Source organism: Trichoplusia ni, chromosome 3 (genome assembly GCF_003590095.1).
Source record: "Trichoplusia ni isolate ovarian cell line Hi5 chromosome 3, tn1, whole genome shotgun sequence".
Lineage (NCBI taxonomy): Eukaryota > Metazoa > Arthropoda > Insecta > Lepidoptera > Noctuidae > Trichoplusia > Trichoplusia ni.
Window position 1 is genome coordinate 10,699,002 of NC_039480.1, and position 19,577 is coordinate 10,718,578.

General features: G+C 34.7%; 3 protein-coding genes across 5 annotated transcripts; 1 reads left to right on the forward strand and 2 right to left on the reverse strand.

Moving 5' to 3' along the window:
• Positions 1-218: 218 nt before the first annotated feature.
• LOC113491884 (zinc finger protein 2-like) lies at positions 219-9,070 on the reverse strand. Of its 3 annotated transcripts, none has more exons than XM_026869082.1 (10): positions 8,744-9,068; positions 8,545-8,674; positions 8,084-8,213; positions 7,625-7,830; positions 7,088-7,266; positions 6,762-6,957; positions 6,244-6,359; positions 5,590-5,849; positions 661-687; positions 219-581 (listed from the first exon to the last, which is right to left on the reverse strand). In XM_026869082.1, the coding sequence occupies exons 1-8, from the start codon at positions 8,878-8,880 to the stop codon at positions 5,591-5,593; spliced, it is 1,353 nt and encodes a 450-aa protein (XP_026724883.1). In that variant the 5' UTR covers positions 8,881-9,068; the 3' UTR covers positions 219-581; positions 661-687; position 5,590. The 3 variants fall into 3 exon arrangements, with proteins under 3 accessions (XP_026724883.1, XP_026724885.1, XP_026724884.1); XM_026869084.1 differs by having other exon boundaries at positions 8,545-8,690; positions 8,744-9,065; XM_026869083.1 differs by lacking the exon at positions 661-687 and having other exon boundaries at positions 8,744-9,070.
• Positions 9,071-9,871: 801 nt separating this feature from the next.
• Positions 9,872-13,905, reverse strand: LOC113491885 (zinc finger protein 273-like). The gene is made up of 10 exons (XM_026869085.1): positions 13,509-13,905; positions 13,247-13,376; positions 12,809-12,938; positions 12,396-12,589; positions 11,859-12,037; positions 11,555-11,750; positions 11,136-11,251; positions 10,743-11,008; positions 10,494-10,521; positions 9,872-10,245 (listed from the first exon to the last, which is right to left on the reverse strand). The coding sequence occupies exons 1-10, from the start codon at positions 13,649-13,651 to the stop codon at positions 10,176-10,178; spliced, it is 1,452 nt and encodes a 483-aa protein (XP_026724886.1). The 5' UTR covers positions 13,652-13,905; the 3' UTR covers positions 9,872-10,175.
• A 208-nt stretch (positions 13,906-14,113) lies between these two features.
• LOC113491886 (zinc finger protein 816-like) lies at positions 14,114-19,278 on the forward strand. Its single transcript, XM_026869086.1, has 9 exons — positions 14,114-14,552; positions 14,658-14,787; positions 15,054-15,183; positions 15,772-15,858; positions 16,874-17,058; positions 17,378-17,520; positions 17,647-17,848; positions 18,305-18,423; positions 18,580-19,278. Exons 1-9 carry the CDS (start codon positions 14,464-14,466, stop codon positions 18,770-18,772), a joined length of 1,278 nt encoding a protein of 425 aa, XP_026724887.1. The 5' UTR covers positions 14,114-14,463; the 3' UTR covers positions 18,773-19,278.
• The last annotated feature ends 299 nt before the right edge of the window (positions 19,279-19,577 follow it).

Sequence of the window (19,577 nt, forward strand, 5' to 3'; positions counted from 1 at the left end):
AAATCGCGGGTAACTCCTAGCATCTAATAAAAAAAAAAAATCCCCAACACTCTTTCTATGGTTTAGTGTCATTATTTTGAGGAATTAGATACATGTCAACTGTTATTTGTTCTTTTGTGAATATCGATGAACCTCTATCATAACAACAACAACTTGCACAGCAACTTTTTTATTCTACTCATCCCAAGTACTTAAAAGGTACGAAAAATAAACTCCGATTTAATGATTATAAATATCTATATTTGTAAATTAAACTGTTAAATAAAAAAATATAAGTAAATAATTTAGTTGTCATTTGCCTAATGACATTGCTCAGATCCAAGTTGAATAATTACTATTAGTTATGATCTAAACAAAATCAATGTTAACATAAATTAATAGGTAAGTGGTTCAAAAATATTCTCTAATTTAGAGAAGATATTTCAACAGTTAAGTACTCTTTAAAATAGTGGTTATACAATACAAAATTGCGTTTACATTTTCACTATATAGTTATAATTGCACGATTTGCTTCGACATATCCGAGTCCCGGCTCTGTCTCTTAGAACTCCACTTTATCATATTTCAAAGTCAGGTTAGGTCTAGAAAAAAAAGTTCGTATGAACCATGACATAAAAAAAACACTTTGTTCAAAAATGGAGCGTATTAAAATTTACTTACAGTGTCAACTCCACAGTCTGTTGTTGCCTTAGATTATATACCTATAGATGTAACCATTAAAATGACTTTCCTTGATAGAGCGAGATCGTTAATTGTCAAACTTATGCAAAGAAACAGGACACAATATATATTTTTTGTCTTTGTCAACATGGCCGGTCTTGTTGTTTGGCAAGATCTGAGTTTGACAGATTGTGACAAACAAACTTGGCGTCTTGCGGATTTTTCTGTGATTGTGCGAATTTACAGTGTTTAGTGCGTATAAAAATTGGATGATAAAGAATATTTAGTGTAAGTGCGATGGTGGGTTGCAGTGTTTTGGGCTGTAAAAGCCGGAGTGAGCGAAAAATTGAAGGAATAACATTTCACACGTAAGTAGGCGAAATTATCATTTCTTTCGTTAATACAACGCCCTACAAGGCCAGATGATCATTGATTATGATGTTTTGTAATGAATTCAGTGACGTGAGCCAAGAATATTGAGTTGTGATACGTGTTTTCAATATCACAAAATAAAATAACCTAAAACTATGAACGGTTCAGGGTTGCCATAATAGCTACTTGAATTTACCCAAATAAATCATATTTCATTTTTGTCAGTACATACGATTGTTGGGTTGGCTCAGGTACTCATCGTAGTTATGTTATAAATTCGAGGGTTTGTATTGTTGAATGTTTGTTTGTTACTCAATCACGCAATAACGTCTGGATGGATTTCAATGATATTTTGCACACGAGTAGTTTATTACCTAGATTAACACATAGGATACTTTTCACGCGGATGAAGTCGCGGGTAAAAGCTAGTAGTTTAATATTTTTATTGAGAGGAAATTAATTCTTCTGTATGTAAATTTACATTTACTTAGATTTATTTAAGTACTTTATTGTAGTTTATTTAACTTATTACTCAATAAAGATAAACTTTCGTAGCATGTGAATAAAATGTTCTTTAAATTTCAGGTTTCCATCCAATCTTTATAAAAAGAAATGGCTGGATGCCACTGGACGAGAAAATTGGCAGCCAACAAAGTATTCAAAAATTTGTTCGATTCATTTTGATGATGATTCATTACTATATAAAAATAAACGAGTACAAGTAAAACCTCACTCAGTACCAACGAAATATATACATGTTAGTATTTAGTATTTATTATTCTATAAGTATTTAGTATTCATTCTAATAATGCAATATTGAGTCTTTCTTTTAATCATTATTTGCTTGTTTACGTATTTATTTTTAAATGTTACAGAGTCCAGCCTCAACGTATCCGTGTCCACAACAGGATAATACTCCATTACCATCTACGAGCCAGGAGAGCAAAGAGAATTTTAATTCATCTTTATCACCTCCTAATAAACGAAGAAAGTTGGTTATTTTACGAGAAGTGCAAAATATTCAACCAGAGAAGTTAACTGTGGTAAGCATACCTGCGCAAAATGAAACAATATTTACCTGACGTACTGATTCTCTGTAAAACTTACAAATATTTGATAGAAGAACTATAAAATCTACTTAATTTCATTTTAGGCCGGTCCCAGCTATGAAGTTGATGTAGAACCTGTTGTCCAGCCAGCGACTCTTAAGAAGGAAAAACGACTAGAAAATCTGCTGCAGAAAGAGAAGACAAAATCTAATAATTGTCGCAAAAAATTGCGTGCTGTACGTGAATCTAAACGACGATTAGTTAAAAAGACAGCACATTTACAAGATATTATAACAGAATTAAAATGCAAACTACAAATGCAATCTGAAGAATTAGATTTACTGTCAAATGTTGAATCTGAAAATGCAGATTTTCTTAAAAGATACCTCGATAAAACGAACTGTCCGCGAAAATATTCGCCATCGTTACGAAAATTTGCATTGTGTTTGCATTTTTTAAGCCCTGAGGCCTATGCATTTGTGAGAAAGCAATTTAACACATGCTTGCCCCATCCTAAAACATTATATAGGTGGTATAAATGTGTGGATTGTGAACCTGGATTCACAAGTGAAGCTTTTGAAGCTATCAAATTATTAGTTAGTAAGTCTAATGAAAAAATATTATGCTGCGTTAGTCTTGACGAAATGTCAATCCGACAACACCTACAGTGGGATGGCAAACGCACCGTCGGATACGTGAATGTAGGACATAATCTAGACACCGATAGTATGCCGCTAGCTAAGGATGCTTTGGTCTTTATGGTTACGGCGTTAAACTCCAGTTGGAAAATACCAGTTGGGTACTTTCTGACAAATGGTGTCAACGGGGACCAACGTAGTGAATTATTAAAAAATTGTGTACATTTGTTAATAGAATGTGGGGTACAAATAGTATCGGTGACATTTGACGGATGTCCTGCAAATTTCGCCATGACAAAAAATCTAGGCGCTCAATTTAATGACATTAACAATATCAATCCAACAATAACTATTGAAGGTCAAATCATAGTAATAATACCAGATGCATGTCACATGTTAAAACTTGTTAGAAATACACTAGCCGACAAAAAAGAGATTTTGAATGCTAATGGCGAAATAATATCCTGGAATTATATTGAAAAATTGCATAATTTACAAAAACTGGAAGAACTGCATTTAGGGAATAAGCTCAGAGCTGCTCATATTAATTACAAGAAACAAATAATGAAAGTTAGACTCGCTGCGCAAACTTTCAGCAAATCTGTCGCCGAGGCTCTTATATTATGCAAGGGTTATCTAGCCATAGAAGACTTTGTACATTCAGGAGCTACTATTGAATTTATCACAAACTTTAATGATTTGTTTGATATTCTAAATAGCCGAAGTTTATATTCATATGGTTTTAAAAAACCTATCAGTAAAGAAAATATGATGAATGCAAAATTAGAAGAGTTAGAAACTTATCTCAAAACGCTCAGGTTCATTGAAGGTGATTTAGTCATTAATTCGGGAAGAAAAACAGGGTTTCTGGGGTTTTTAATTTCTATTAAGGCGCTAAGAATTATTTTTTACAAGTACATACATATTGGAAATGCTCCTCTTCGATATTTATGTACTTATAAAATGAGCCAAGACCATTTGGAGGTTTTCTTTAGTGCCATTCGCTCTAAAGGTGGGTTTAACAATAACCCTACTGCTCTGCAGTTCGTATCGGCGTATAAGCGACTGCTGATCCATGGTGAATTAAAAAATATTACCACAGGTAATTGCATACCATTAGATAATATTAATATTTTGACGTGCAATTCAAATTCCATTTGTCGTAAAATAAACAGTAGAAGAGAAAGAATATTGGCTATGAATGACGAAAGTCTCGATGAAGATTCAATTGTTGATTTGCCCGAGGGTCATGACTATATAGGAAACTTAGAATTATCAGAATTTTCAAAGGAAGCCATAACTTATATTTCTGGATATGTAGTGCGCAATTTGAAAAAAAAAATAAAATGTGATGAATGTTTAGGAGCAATATTTGCAATTGAAAAGTTTCCGAGTTTTATTGCTGTAAAGGATGTTGGCGGATTACATTATCCATCACAAGATGTTATCAAAATTTGTGTGTTTGCCGAAAAAATTCTAAGACAAACCACATCAATACACGGGAATTCCTATTTTTCACAAAAAGGCACTTTACCAAAAATGACTTGCAGTGTTTTGAAAAAAATTATTGGTACAGAAGTCTTTGCAGAAATAAAGAATCATATTAATGAACAAAGTCCTTTTGAAAATCATTTTGTATTATTAATTAAAGCTATCGCTTTTAGATATTTTGAAGTCAGGATTCATTATATAATGACGTCATTATCTCATCGAGATGAAAGAATCAGAAATATGCACACTAAGTTAATATTGTTTAAGGGTCAATAATTATGAATGTAGGTATTTCCTTATGGTTTGTAATAAATATTTTTATGATAAAGACTGGTTTTATTTCATCATTGAACGTGTCGTGTGTGTTTTATGTCGTGTCGGTCGATGGATGTCCATACGATTCTCCTTACCGCCCTTGTAAAAACGAAATATTAGACCAAGGAGGTTTTATTAAAGTATTTCGTACGACTACGACATAAGAGTTACATTATTGAAGCTAGCATATAAAATGTGCTAATTCAGAATTTTTAGTTTGCGAAGTACTTACAGGTACTTATAATGTCTGTTCGCGATCAAGTAGAATTCATAATATTTTTTACCTAATATGTGGGAATTGCCAACTTATTAGGCAACACCATAAAAATCTATTTCTGTTTCAAGTGCGGTCACGCCATGGTTACATCTATAGGTATATAATCTAAGGTTGTTGCACTGAAAAAAAGACAATACAAGGTTGAAACGTAAATGAGTTCGCATTTCGCAAGGAATTTTTTTTCTGCTAAATTGGTTTTCCAATAATGTTCCTACTAGGTGCTACCTAGTGGACGAACTATTGTGAATACTAAGGAGTCCGACATTGGCCTTATTTAATAAGAGGTCTGACATAAATAAATGGGAACTAGTTGCTTTGGTAGGTATTAACAGATACGGTCAATCTTATTATAATTAGTAAAATAAAAATACAATTGAAATATTAGATGAGGTTTATGATAAAAAGACACGATTTAGGCCCGATTTTTCAATCGTCAGATAACTTTTATCTGAGGAATAAATGTGGTCGTTTGACATTTTGCTATACAAAAGCTGTCAAAACGTCAAAGATATATGTCGAATAAAAGTTATCTGGCGATTGAAAAATTGGCCCTTAATGTATTAATTTCGTCCATAACTCATAAAACAGTGTTTTATTCAGATCCGTCTTCAAAACTCCACTTCAGAATAACATTAAACAAAAATAGTTTATAAAGCTTCAGTTTGGAAGAAAACTAGGAAATAAATCAATTAAATTCTCTAAATCGTGGTAAACGAATTTCATAATTATATTACTGAGTTATGATAGAAAATAATGAAAATAAATTCGAAGATACTGGTTAACTCACCTCAGGGGGTACCGTGATGTTCATTAAAATTCATATATAGTAGTTTAACGTCGTTAGTAGCGGGCTCTTTGGGGTGGTCTAAAGAGGTTGGTGTAACGGGCACGGCCTCCGTGGTCGTCAGCTCCTGATCGCGCCATTTATCTATTGCCTCCTTTTCCTGTATTTTTTTTCTTTCCAAAAGCTTGTAAGTTGGTTCGCAGCCTATAGAGTCACGTTTCACCCGATTGTGGTTCCGCCTTTCGTGTTTGCGTAGGTCCGACCTAAGTACATAGTTACATTATTAGTTTTTTTTTGTTCTTATAGCTTTTGATATACGTGACAAAGTTTGTTCATATAATTTCCTTACTTGTCTAATATTCTGAACATCTGACATATTTTATAATTGCTGAATTACTATCTACAACATTTTTAGGAATATCAGTGCAACTTTTAGCTAAAAATTCGCTATTGATATATATTATGGGTCCTATAGGACAGCACGTCAATTTCCACTTATCGCAAATTGTTGCGAATGCCGAATACTCCAATACTCAAAAAAATAAGCGATTTGACATATCGACCTCGCGTGCTACTAGCGCCTCAAGCGGCAAATTTATACGCGTCAGACAAGAAGTTTATTCCGAAACTGGTGAACAAATTAAACAAGTATCTTACTTGTAACAGAATTCACGTCCGCAGTGGTTACACGTGTGCTTGATGTTCATGTGAGCTGCCTCGTGGTGTTCCCGTAAGGCCGTGTTCGTTCGGAACGTTTTCTCACACAACATGCACTGGGGACATAAAAGGTGTCTTACATCTAATAAATACATCACATACATCCTTATAAAATAACTAGCTGTACCAACAAATTTAGTTTTGCCATACACATTAGTTCAAGGTATTAAAAAAAAATGGTTATGAAAAATAGATTATGTCCGATTCTCAGACCTACTGAATGTGTAGTTTTTCACTACACATTCGGTTCTTTCACAAAGTTTCATAAGAATCGGTCGAGACGTTTCGGAGGAGTTCAATTACGTTCACCGTGTCGAGAATTTTATATATTAGATTTCGTATAGAAACACCTTTGAGTGAAAAATACACAAACTTTAAGGAAAAGTCTCTTGGTAAATTTTCCAGTTAGAGTATAAAAACGAATTATACTGATGTTGGTTGACCATCTAAACACTTACTTTGAACTGTTTTTCCTGATGAGTGAGCTTGTGTTTGTTCAAGTTTGACAAGTTGACAAAGGTAGCTGGGCACTGAGCACACATATAAGGTTTCTCGCCTGTGTGTGTGCGCATATGTAAGACTAGGTAGTTCTTGTGTTTACACTTGTAAGGGCACAGATCACAGAAGAAGTTAAACGTGTCTGTATGAACCAGCCTGTAAATAAACAGATTCTGTATACTACGTAAGTCCTTGTTCAAGCTAGCTTACATTTCAAACACATGAAGCTTGTGCAACAGACTGTGACGTTTACGAATTAGGTGTGATCCCAGAATACTCAACTCACATATGATTTTTAAGCCTGGCTATGACTGGGAACTCTTTACCGCAGGTGGGACACTTGTGTGGCATGACCTCTTTGTGTACATGTCGCATATGCTGTGCGATGCTGAGCACCAGCTGGCCGCAGATGTCACACGCACGCCGCACACACCGGCGCTCGCGGCGATGAGACATGAGCTTCTCCTAAACAAACATTTTTATCTTATAAACATATAAGGCTTTTACCCCGTAGCCGAAGCTAGAACTGGCCTTCAATGCAGAAAGAAACGAAAAATATTCATCATTTATTATTTGGGAAGAAAAAAAACCTTTTTTCTCTCGCATTAAGGAGATAGTCCTTGCGACGCGGGGTGTTTCACAAACATTCAATTCACGTGCACAAATACACCAAAACGCAGGACAAGCATTTGTAGATCACATAAATGCGTATCCAACACGGGGATCGAACCCAGCACTCATCACGATGTAGGTGTGGCGAGGTTCCCTCAACCACTTGGCTATCCATGCAATCAAGATAGATATATATAAGAATAACATTAACCTGATTTGTGAATGTAAGATCACAAGGTGGACATTTAAACTGTTTTGTTTTTGGTGTTTTCTTTTGCAGCGGTTTTTCTTCTTTCTCTATATGTTTGACTTTCTTCTGTTCTGCTTTCTCTTCTTGTTTTATCCTCTTCTGTTTGATTATGTTCAGTATATGTTGCATATCATGTTTGGAATTTGGATATGATGATGTAGAATTGCCTGTTGGAAGGATATACTTACACATTCATTTAAAACCCAAAAAGGACTTATTTTAATGGGCTTTACATAAAATTTAGCTATTTTTATACCATTATGACTTTGTTTCTGTAGCATATGTGTGTATAATGTTTATATCTTAATTAAGTAAATGTTACAAATATCTACAACATGTAATGAGTACATATGTGTGTATATAAATAATGGCCTGCTTTTATACTCTTGTAAGGAAATATATTTTAGAGTTTATAGTCACCTGCAGGGAGCAATATCTTCCTAAACTTTTTATCAGATGCTTCACATGTCCTTTTAAATTTCAATATTAATTCAAGAGTCTCCACACAATTGGTGCATATATATTTGGGTAAGAAATCATTATCTTCTATCTGAAAAATTCAAAGCTTAAATAACAACCCTGGTCCTTTTATTTCACTCTCTGTTGAAACTGGCTGACTGATTGTTTTGGTCAGGTATACTCCAAGTTATAAAATCTTAGAACTGATCTTTGTGCAAAATGTTAGTTTTTTAATAAATTCAATTTTTCTGTTGACTGTGTGCAGGATCTATCTGCTGTTTAGGAAAACTAGATAATTAATAGAACACTTCAAAGTAACATCCTTTCAAATTACTTATAATCTGATTGAAGATCTCTACACTCAACTTTGCACTTATATACTTTTGATCCTTAACAATGAACTTAGTTTAAACAATACGTACAGATATATTTGTTAGGCTCCGAATAGTGGTCATAATCTCATAGCCCTCAATTTTATTACTGAGAGGAATACACCCGCTTCTGGCACACACTCTGCATATCAGATCTTTACCTAGCTGAACCAGTTTCTTTCTGTAAATTAAACATTCTATGAACAAGATATTTAGTAATGTATTTTTGATGATTACTTGTGCTACATACTTTGTTTCAGACATCAACTTTTGCCAGTGATCATTTTGATCACCACTACTGCCCTCCTCATCTTCAATAGGCACATTATACGGATATTTTAAAATATTCATCTTTGAGAGCACTTTCTTTGTTAAATACACTGTCATAGTTTTGGTATAAAAGTAACGGGTATTATCAAACTATTTTATTTCCTTTGTTTATCTTATAAACAATTCAAAAACCATTTACACCACTATAAAAACGAGTTTATTGTATATTTTTAAGCATACCAAACATTATGTACTAAAGTGACATAATGTATGACATGTTATTATTATGTCAATGTCTTCGTCGTTATTTGTTCGGCTTATTGATCGGCTACAAGTCTTTTGAGATTAACGGTCGTTAATTCGAATGTTTTAATGTATTTATACTGGAAAAACAATTAAACTATTGTTAAAGCAGAAAATTCAAAAGGCAAATGATGTCATGTGATCTGCCATTGGAAGGCAATATGGACCAAGTTTCATACTTTATTGGTATTTGTCCTTTCTCCAGAAAGCGATAAATGCAAGAGTAAAACATGTAATAACTGCTCTGTTGGCAACCGGGAGCATATATGTATATGTTTAAGTAACGTGTCGGGGCCTGACCATATTGGAGCCGGAAAACAATACCCACCTACGATTCTGCGTCACGTCCACGTAGTACACGGCCGAGCCACGGTCAGGAATATATCACTTCGTACAAAATGTATTATAATATTTGAACGACCCAATTGCAATACAGTGTCTCAATCATCCTTAATTAAGCCGATTATGTCAATTTTACCAGTGGTACCGTACAACTACAAAGCTACAAGCGTACAAAGCAAAAACGACTGCACGGATAGCTGAGTGGTTGAGGTCACCACGCCAAATCCACTGAGCGCGACATGTCACGGGTTCGATCCCCACGTAGGACAAGCATTTGTGTGTTTCACGAACGCTTGTCCCGAGTCTGGGTGATTTGTGCATGTGATTTGAATGTTTGTGAAACCCCCCGCGACACAAGTATTAAATTACTTAGTCCGGAGGTCGGTTTAAAAAAAAAAAAAAAAGCTACGTCTTTTGAGAGCGTCATATTTAGGTCTAGGTAATATGAAATAAAACTCATGTATGGAGATAATCAATATCTATATTTACCTTATTATTTACTTAATGGGTACATTAAACTACACTGGATTAAAATACCTAAGTAAGTATTTAGCTTAATTGTCATTAATTGGGTGTGCATTGTCCTAACGGAAAAAGTTCGAATTTCATCATTTGAGTAAATTAAAAATTGGAACATTTTACGGGAGGACAAAGCACAAATTGTTGCGTAAATAATATAGTTCGATCTAAGGTTACGTTGAATAATATTTCATATCTTATTGATATTACCTAAAAAAATGCATACAGTTATAATTGCTCAGTTTGCCTTAAAAATATCCGATTCCCGGCTGGGATTTGTATAACTCCACTTCATCTTTCTTCAGAGCCAGTTCGGGTCTAGAAAAGAAAAAACAAGGTTAAAACCACGGCACAAAACATCGAGTTATTAATGGGTACGGGCTTAGGTACGTGCGTACAACAAAAAAAAACTTGCGGAAGAATATCGCAATTCCGTCAACTACATACATGAACTTAAATCCGCGCACTTAAAATAATCTGAAGGTTTACGTTTTAAATTTTATTAAATTTCGTAGCGCGCACATAGCTGATTGTTTTGACAATACGTCGTAGAAAAATGAACTTACAGATTCAACTCCACAGTCTGCTGCTGAACTGAAAAAACACAAAATGAAATCATGAATACGATATATACTCTTTCTTTTTTTAAATACATTGTAGCAGAAAATTAAATTAAATAATTTAAAAGCTAAGTTAATTCAATAACATTACTCTATAGCATAATCACACTGTTTTTTTTTATTTTGCATGCAGTTTTGGAGTCTGTCTTCACTTAGAAACTAGATACTGATTGGGTTAATACACACTTAACTTACCCATTTGTTGCTGCTGCTGTATCATGCTAACATCAGGGAAGTACAGGGCGTGGTTGGTTATAAACTCCTTCGGCTGATCTATGTAAGTGGGTTGAACGACAGGCACAGACTGCGTAACCGTCATCTCTTGAGAGCGCCATTTGTCAATCGCCTCAGTTTCCTGTATTTTCTGCAGTCTCTCCACTTGTTTGTAAGTCGGCTCGCCGCCGACGTAATCGCGTTTCACTCTGTTATGGCTCCGTATTTCGTGTTTACGTAGGTCCGACCTAAACACATTGTAACATTTACATTTTAAATCTTTATACACTCCTTAGCAAAGACTCCTTTAAAAACAGAGTGAACACATGCTACAGATGAATACATGTGCATCTATCTGCTTCATGTAAAACTTACTTGTAGCAGAATTCACGGCCGCAATAGTTACAGGTGTGCTTAATGTTCATGTGAGCCGCTTCCTGATGTTCTCGTAATGCGGTGTTCGTACGGAACGCTTTATCGCATAGCATACACTGAGGACAATAGCATCGCGTTGTTAAAACTCGTACTGCTCCAAGTTTTCACATTGAAGATGCATGCAAACATATGACTTACAAGTTTATATTAATTTAAAAATCAATCCTTAGCAATACTGACAAAGAAGCCGTTTTTTTTTCGAGTGTGTGGGCAAACAAGCTGTCTCTGATGTTAAGCGATTACCGCCGACCATAGACACCCGCATCACCAGAGGAGTAACAAGTATGTTGCCGGCCTTTAAAATAGAATACACTTTTTTCTTGAAGGGTTTATTTGTTTGTTTTGATTAAAACACTCACCTTGAATTGTTTGGCTTGATGAGTGAGCTTGTGTTTGTTCAAGTTAGAAGGGTTGACAAAGGTCGCAGGGCACTGAGCACACTTGTAAGGCTTCTCGCCTGTGTGTGTACGCATGTGCATCACCAGATAGTACTTGTGTTTGCACTTGTAAGGACACAAATCACAGAAGAAGTTGAAAGTGTTTGTGTGAACAAGCCTGTAAAAAAGCATATATAAAACCTGAGAATAACCTAACATAATAGTATACATTTAATAGTATAAGTTACATTTTCAGGAGCACTATGCATACATAAACAAAACTTACATATGGTTTTTGAGTCTGGCAATGAGGGGGAACTCTTTGCCACAGGTAAGACATTTGTGTGGGGAGCTCTGCTTGTGAATGTGTCGCATGTGCTGGGTGATGCTGAGCACCAGTTGGCCGCAGATGTCGCATGCCCGCCGCATACACTGGCGCTCACGACGATGAGACATGAGCTTCTCCTGAACATTTCATATTACTGATATTTAAAATATAAGGACAGGGAATTATATTGAGTACCATAATTTCCAAACTTCTTTTATTTTTCAATACTTATTTATGGCACCCTGTCTAATTATGAAAATTTTGATTGTGTGTGATTGAAAACAGCTCTAGCGATTGTTCAGCTTACAACTGATTGGGCTAACACTGGGAGTCAGTGTAACACACAACTTGGTGAAACAGGGAAGCAGATAAATATTTAGGTATGTTTTCTTATAAGGTGAATATGGTAATATATCTTAAGTGTTCTTGATGGTTGATGGAAACAATGAGAATGTTAAAAGATGTAAAGTCATATAAAATTGATCTAAATGTAACCTTATTCGGGAATATCAAGTCACAAGGTGAACATTTGAACTGTTTGATTCTTGGTGATTTCTTCTCAAGCATCCTTTCAATCCTCATTTGTTCCTTAGCTTCTCTCTCCTCTCGTCTCATCCTCTTTTGCTTGATCTGGTGCAGGATAAGTTGGAAGTCATGTTTGGAATACGGATATGATGGTTCAGGCACACCTGGATTCAGAAATTTGATGTTTATGTATTAATTTTGAAACTGTTACCTGTAAAAGGTGTTATAATAAAAGTGTTTTGTTTCATTACCAATATGAGAAGAAAAGTTTTAGTGCTTAATAAAGATTTTTTTCATTTAAATACATATTTGGAACATACATGTTAACAACATGTCGATTGCTTGCACTGTCATAGGAATTAATTAAAACATCAGAAGTTCACCTGTAGGATGTAATATCTTCCTAAACTTCTTATCAGAGGCTTCACATGTTTTTTTAAAGTTCATTGCAAATTTAAGTGATTCCAAACAATTGGTGCATATATATTTGGGCAAAGAATCATCAGCCTCAATCTGAAAATTACAAACATTGGCATAACAACTTTGATATCTTATGTAAGAAGTCTGTAGGTCAAGTAAAAGTAATCTGGTATTCATATGGCTTACCTCAATTGTTTTTCTTGAATTTATTATTATGTTAGTATTACTATAAAGGTACTTAGAAGAAAGTAAACACACTTTACAACTTGCAAATAATATTTACTGATTGATGAATGATTTTTTTAATATTTATTGTTTTATTATTTCCATAATGAAATTTATTTAATTAATATTTAGTTAGCTGAAGCCACAAAACACAGCAGCAACTAAATTATACTTACAGATACATTAGTCAGACTCCGAATTGTGCACATAATTTCGCAGCCATCAATTTTATCACTGAGTGGAGTACACCCACTTCGAGCACACACCCTGCATATCATATCTTTGGCTAACTGAACCGTTTTCTTACTGTAAATAACACAAATCATAAATATACAGGAGTTTAAACTACGTAAAATTGCATATATACAAACATCATGAAACAAGTCGAACAATGCAACAAAGTAGGTTTAAGAATCGTTAGTTGCACGTAATACATACTTGGTCTCAGACATCAACTTTTGCCAATGATCAGCACTACTACTGCTGCTGCTTCCTTCATCTACCGCCTCGATGGGCACATTATAGGGATACTTCAATCTATTCATCTTCGAGAGCATTTTCTTTGTTAAATAGACTGCCATATTGTCGGTTTTAAGTAACACAGTTTGTGGTGAATAATTTTATTTCTTTTATTTAGCAAAACACTAAAAGCTTTTTAAGCCACTAAAAATGTTTTTTGCATGTTTTGATTTTTCAATATTTCAAAGATTCGGCGATAAAATGACATGATAAACTGTCTAATTTCATGTAAAGTTGTTGACAGTCAAGAACCAGAACCACTGAACTGGCTAGCGAGCTAGCTAGCGCCTTTCCTTTTGAGTCTATCAATGATATTCTCAAAAGAGTATAGATATATGGCCATTTCACGCTACCACAGATTATAAGTAAAATCTAAGTAAACTGTTAAACGCTTTAAATATTTATAATGCATCCAAAACCAGTATTATAGAACAATTGAAGATCATCAAGCATCATCATCATTTTAGCTTCATAATATTCTAACTTTTTTTATCCGTACTCGTAATCCAGTTAAACACAACTGTCTAGTCTGTCAGATGTTCTGTCGATCAATGTCACTGTCAAATACAAGCGCTGTCATAATTGTGTCCTATGAATCGCTAATCGCTTAAGCTCGACGAATAGCCTCGATTGCCCAAACTCTAACTGGTTTGAATGAAACAATTATCAGTACTACTTATTTCAATACGCATGTGTGTAATTAGGCATAAGTTCAATCAACGTAATACATTTATGCAGGAAGTGTAACACAATCAGGATTCTTGGTACCGTTTGTTACTCAACACTAACTATCAACAGAAACAATAATATATCACAACATAATATTGTTGTTGCCAACAACTGGAGATTTAGAACTATTTGATATATACACAAAATGACTTCTCTTCTGTTGCTCAAATCAATGTTATTTGCTAATGCACTGCAGAAAACAAAAAAGAAGAAGAAAACCAAAAATAAAAATATGTAAGTATTGAATCAAACCAATTGTGTTAACATACCTAGTTTGAATGACCTGTACATCATTTTATAGTATATTTGCAGTGTTTTACATAACTATCTCCATTTCAGGAGTAAAATAAAGAAAGGAACATTTACTATGTGCAGAATATGCAATGATGAAAAAGGAAACATTCCAATATTTAACAACATTGTAACTCCTGACTTGCCTGAGGAAATAAAGAATTTTTCTGGTGTGATAGTAAGTTAATTTATTAAATATTTTAAAATAGATTTTCTTTCCTCATAAAAGCCATAAGTAATTCGTCCTTAAGTTCGTATTATCTAAGATCACATCACACATGTAAATGTGGCTGTTCCTTTGTCCTACCCCTATACTCCGTCAGTAGACATCCTAGCAGATCTTATGCTTCCAAAATGTATTCAAAAACCTAGTAGTATTAACCTGGAATATTGTAAAATGCTATGAAACCACATTATTTACTTTCTAACTGTTGATCATTCCAGGTCAGTAAAACAGACAATCTTTCAAAAACTATGTGCCAGAACTGTTTGGACTTGCTGAATGGATGCATCATGTTCAGAGATATTTGTAGAAGCACTAATGAGAAACTAATACAACTATCAATACAAAAAGGTATGAAAAAACAATTGTACATTTTCAGTTTTTAATTGTAATGAGATTTAAACAGACCAAAACAAATATATTTAAAAAAGTATTGAATTGTAATGGGCAGATATACACCATGATTTTTTGTCTTACAAAAGCAGCCCAGTTTATGTATCCAATGACTAGAAGAAAAAAATAGGTATTTATGATTTGAATACATTTAAAATGCAATTTTTATTCAATATTATGATGCAATTCGCAGTATTTTAGAAACACAGCTCTGTTGCGAGCGCGGTCCGAGCCTTGTAACAATGAGGGGCGCGGGCGGCGGCGTTTTTATCATTTTTAAGAGTATATTTCAGATTTCTCTTGTTTAATTTTTCTTCGTACTATTATCTTAGTTGATGATAAAATAATAATCAACGCGCCTAGGAGTATTTTACGTCGGATACATGAACTGGGCCACTTTTGTAAGACGACAAAAAAGTCACCGTGTATATATAATATATATTTTAAATAAAGTTCATTATAAAATTGAGCTAAAAGAATCAAATGCTTTAAGTGTATGGATTGATTACACCAATTAATCAATTTTTTCATGAACATATTCTATAGTTTCAGAAATCAGTATCAAGCCTAAAAACTGCAAAACAGCTGAGTGTGCTGAAGGATCCGAAACTGTTTGGGTAGGGCCTCCCAAGGGTAGGTTGTGAACACTTCGCTACTATACTACTTAAGTCGGCTTCAAATAAGACACCCAGACTCAGAACAAGCATTAGTGGATCACACAAACGCTTGTCCTACGCGGGGATCGAACCCGAGATACGTCGCGCGCAGTGGGTTCGGCGTGATGACCTCAGCCACTCGGCTATCCGTGCAGTAACAGTGGCGAAAGGAACCGCTTCAGTGTCGCCGTAACACAGCCTTGTTTTACGCAGCGCTCTTGACGTGACAGTGGCGCAAATGGAGCTCTTCTAAAATGAATGAAAACAACATAGGCTCCGCAAACGCACCACTAAGGTGACGCTGCAGCGCTTCTTTCCATCACTAATTTGAAGGCGTATTTTGAAGTAGGTTAAACAGTAATGCACAAAGAAACACCAGGACAGGGGCTCAAAAAATTTACTCTCTAAATTGTTGAATACGTATTCAAATGCTGTTAGATTTTTTACACGGATAACCTACTCTAGTATAGTCAAAAGTACTATGCAAAAATTCGCAGAGCTAAAAATTGGCGGTTGAGAGAAAAGAGGTTATTAAATAATTATTAACGAAATATCACAACCGCACAGATCCGACTTATATAGAAAAATATATTCAAGATAGAATATCGATATCATCGGCTATTGGATTTTTTTTTTGTAAATGGTAAAATGGTAATGATGTTATCCCAAAATTAGAGTAAACAAAGTTGTAATTATATATTTTTTTACATGTATATATCGCGAGTTTGTCCGTGTATTAGTTTGTACGTTGGAACTTTTTGACGCTCAAACGAACAACTCAAAACATTACATACACATTTATTATTATTTAGATTTAGATACCGTTTAAAAATTTGCATAACAATTTCACACAAAGCGATCGATTTCCATGATGCTCCCTATTCGATATTATTATTTTTTTTTACCTACATTTAGTTACTTTTCTTTTGAGACCAGCCTGTGTATTTTTCATACAAGCATTGTCCTATACCAACTTATTTATTCACTTTAAGTTGAGCCGACGAAAGACTTGGACACTACTGAGGGTGACTCCAGCTACTTAGCACCCCCTGAGCCTCCTGATCCACCAAATGCTGAAAGTGAAGACGACTACAACATTCCATCACCAGTATTCTCTGAAGATACAGACCAATCTATCTGGACCTGTATGGCTTGCCATCAGGGATTTAATGACATGGTTAGTGTGTAGTGTAAGGTCTAACTCTAATTTGTAGCGACATTCGACAGGTCTATTATTTTCTGGTTATGTTTTTAACAAGTTTAGCCTGCTACGGATTCTCCGCATTGCAGCTTTATAAGCCGGAATCTAGAATGAAAACAAAGATAAAACCCGCAACGAAATTAAACCCACTTTACTATAATAAATCCACTGCCTTGCAAGTAGGAGACAAAAAAAATATATTGCAGTAGCACGTACGAAACTTTGAATGAACTTGTTGCAACTACATGCCAAAACGAAAATGTTACTAATACTTAAAAAATACATTTTCTTTTAGGAGTCATACAGCCATCACCTGAAAATATGTAATTCACAAACAGCAGAAGAGCGCAAGCCACCTGAGGAAGTCACTAAACGGAAGTTCCTGTGTGATATTTGTGGGAAGACAACTTCAGCCAATGCTAGTCTGCAAATTCATATGTAAGTATGTTAAGAAAATCAGCCAATATAAAGGGATAAAACGCGTGACTTCATGCTTTGCATATAATATTTAACTTAATTGCACTTATGATCGTTCTTATACTATTACTTATACATTTTTTTCAGGGGTACTCACGAAAATGTTTTCCCTTTCAAATGCGATGTTTGTCCATATCAAGGCCGAACTGTAGATCTTCTGAGGGTTCATAAGAGATCGCATTTAGCCGAGAAACCGTATAAATGTCCGCAATGCCCTAAGGCAACAACCACAGCTAGCAATCTCGCTAAACATACGCGGCAGGTTCACAGCTCTGCTCGGCCATATAAGGTAAAGTGTAATTTACATTGTACAAGTACTTAAAATTTTGAAGATTTTTATTATGATAAAAGTGACGCACTTATTCACTTTCCCAGAATATAAATGAGAATAGGGTATTTGACTAAATATGTCTGTTATGTCTATGTAATATATCTGTTTAGTCCACGTCAGACAATTTTTCTAAAAATACATTTTTTTTTTAATATTATTACGTCGTTAAAAAAGAAGGAAGACTTCTTCTTATTCTTCATTAGGAGTAGTCCGCAGTAAGGAATTAAATCTTTGTGTCACGGGGGGTTTGACAAACGTACAGATCACATGCACGAAGACACCCAGACGTAGCATTCGTGGATCGCACAAATGCTTGTCCTACGCGGGAATCGAATCCGCGACGCGACGCGCACTGTGGGTTTGGCGTGGGGACCACAACCACTTTAATTACATTTTATGTTTATTTTGTTTCAGTGTACTTATTGTGATAAGGCATTCTCCTATCAACATGACATGAAAAGGCATGTCAAGGATATACACCTGCGACAAGGCACAGTAGAATGCGAAATCTGTTATAAGAAGTTTAACACTAAGTAAGTAAACCAAGAACAATTCATAGCAGTGGAATATATTTCAGAAAAAAAAGGATATTAAGAAATAATGAAACCCTGGCCTCTGTGAACCATTTACTGGGATAAATGGAAGGGCTATAGTGGCCAATAACAATAATAATTATCTTTGTGTTTTAGGAAAATATTACAAGGACATAGATGGAAAGTCCATAAGATCAAAGGAATAAGACAGGGCCGTCTCCCGTCGTACTTGCAGTATCAAATGGTCGAACAAGAAAATGAAAATAATGAGGTCATCAACGACGGTAGCAATGAGTGTGAAGCTGAAGTAGAAAGATGTCAGAAATATGATAATGAGGAAAAACAATAGCCAAACTTTATTTTGTAAACAGCATATTATGCTGGCCATGTGGCCTAAGTATTATTTACTTTATAAAGGTGTAGGTTTCATAACGTTGCCCAAGTTGCACCCGTATTCATGAACAGTATTATAACGTCATGCTGTTATTTTCATTCTGCTGGACACTGACAGACAACATGATGTGATATCAAAGTGTCGTTTTTGTAAACTTGTTTCACACAGATTTCGATTCACACAATTATTTCTTTCTTAGATATTTATGTACTTAACGGGGTTTTATATTATTTATGGAATGTGTGAAGAGGCTACCTACCTACTTTTGTGTTGGTACTTTTTTAGCTAAAAATCCATAATGTTAGAAGATTTATGTAATACTTAGATCACTCCCTTGCTTTACCTTGAAAACAGATAGTTTTTTCTAGTTATACCTGTTGTCGATATAGATATACACCGTGATTTTTTAGTCGTCTTACAAAAGCAGCTCAGTTTATGTATCCAATGACTAGAACACGTTCATGAAAAAAAAAATAGGTATTTATGAGATTTGAATAAATTAAAAATGTAATTTTTATTTAATATTATGATGCAATTCGTAGTTTTTTTAGAAACACAACTCTGTTGCGAGCGCGGTCCGAGCCTTGTAACAATGAGGGGCGCGGGCGGCGGCGTTTTTATCATTTTTAAGAGTATATTTCAGATTTCTCTTGTTTAATATTTCTTCGTACGTAATTATCTTAGTTGATGATAAAAAAATAATAATCTCGCCTAGGGGTATTTTACGTCGGATACATGAACTGGGCTACTTTTGTAAGAC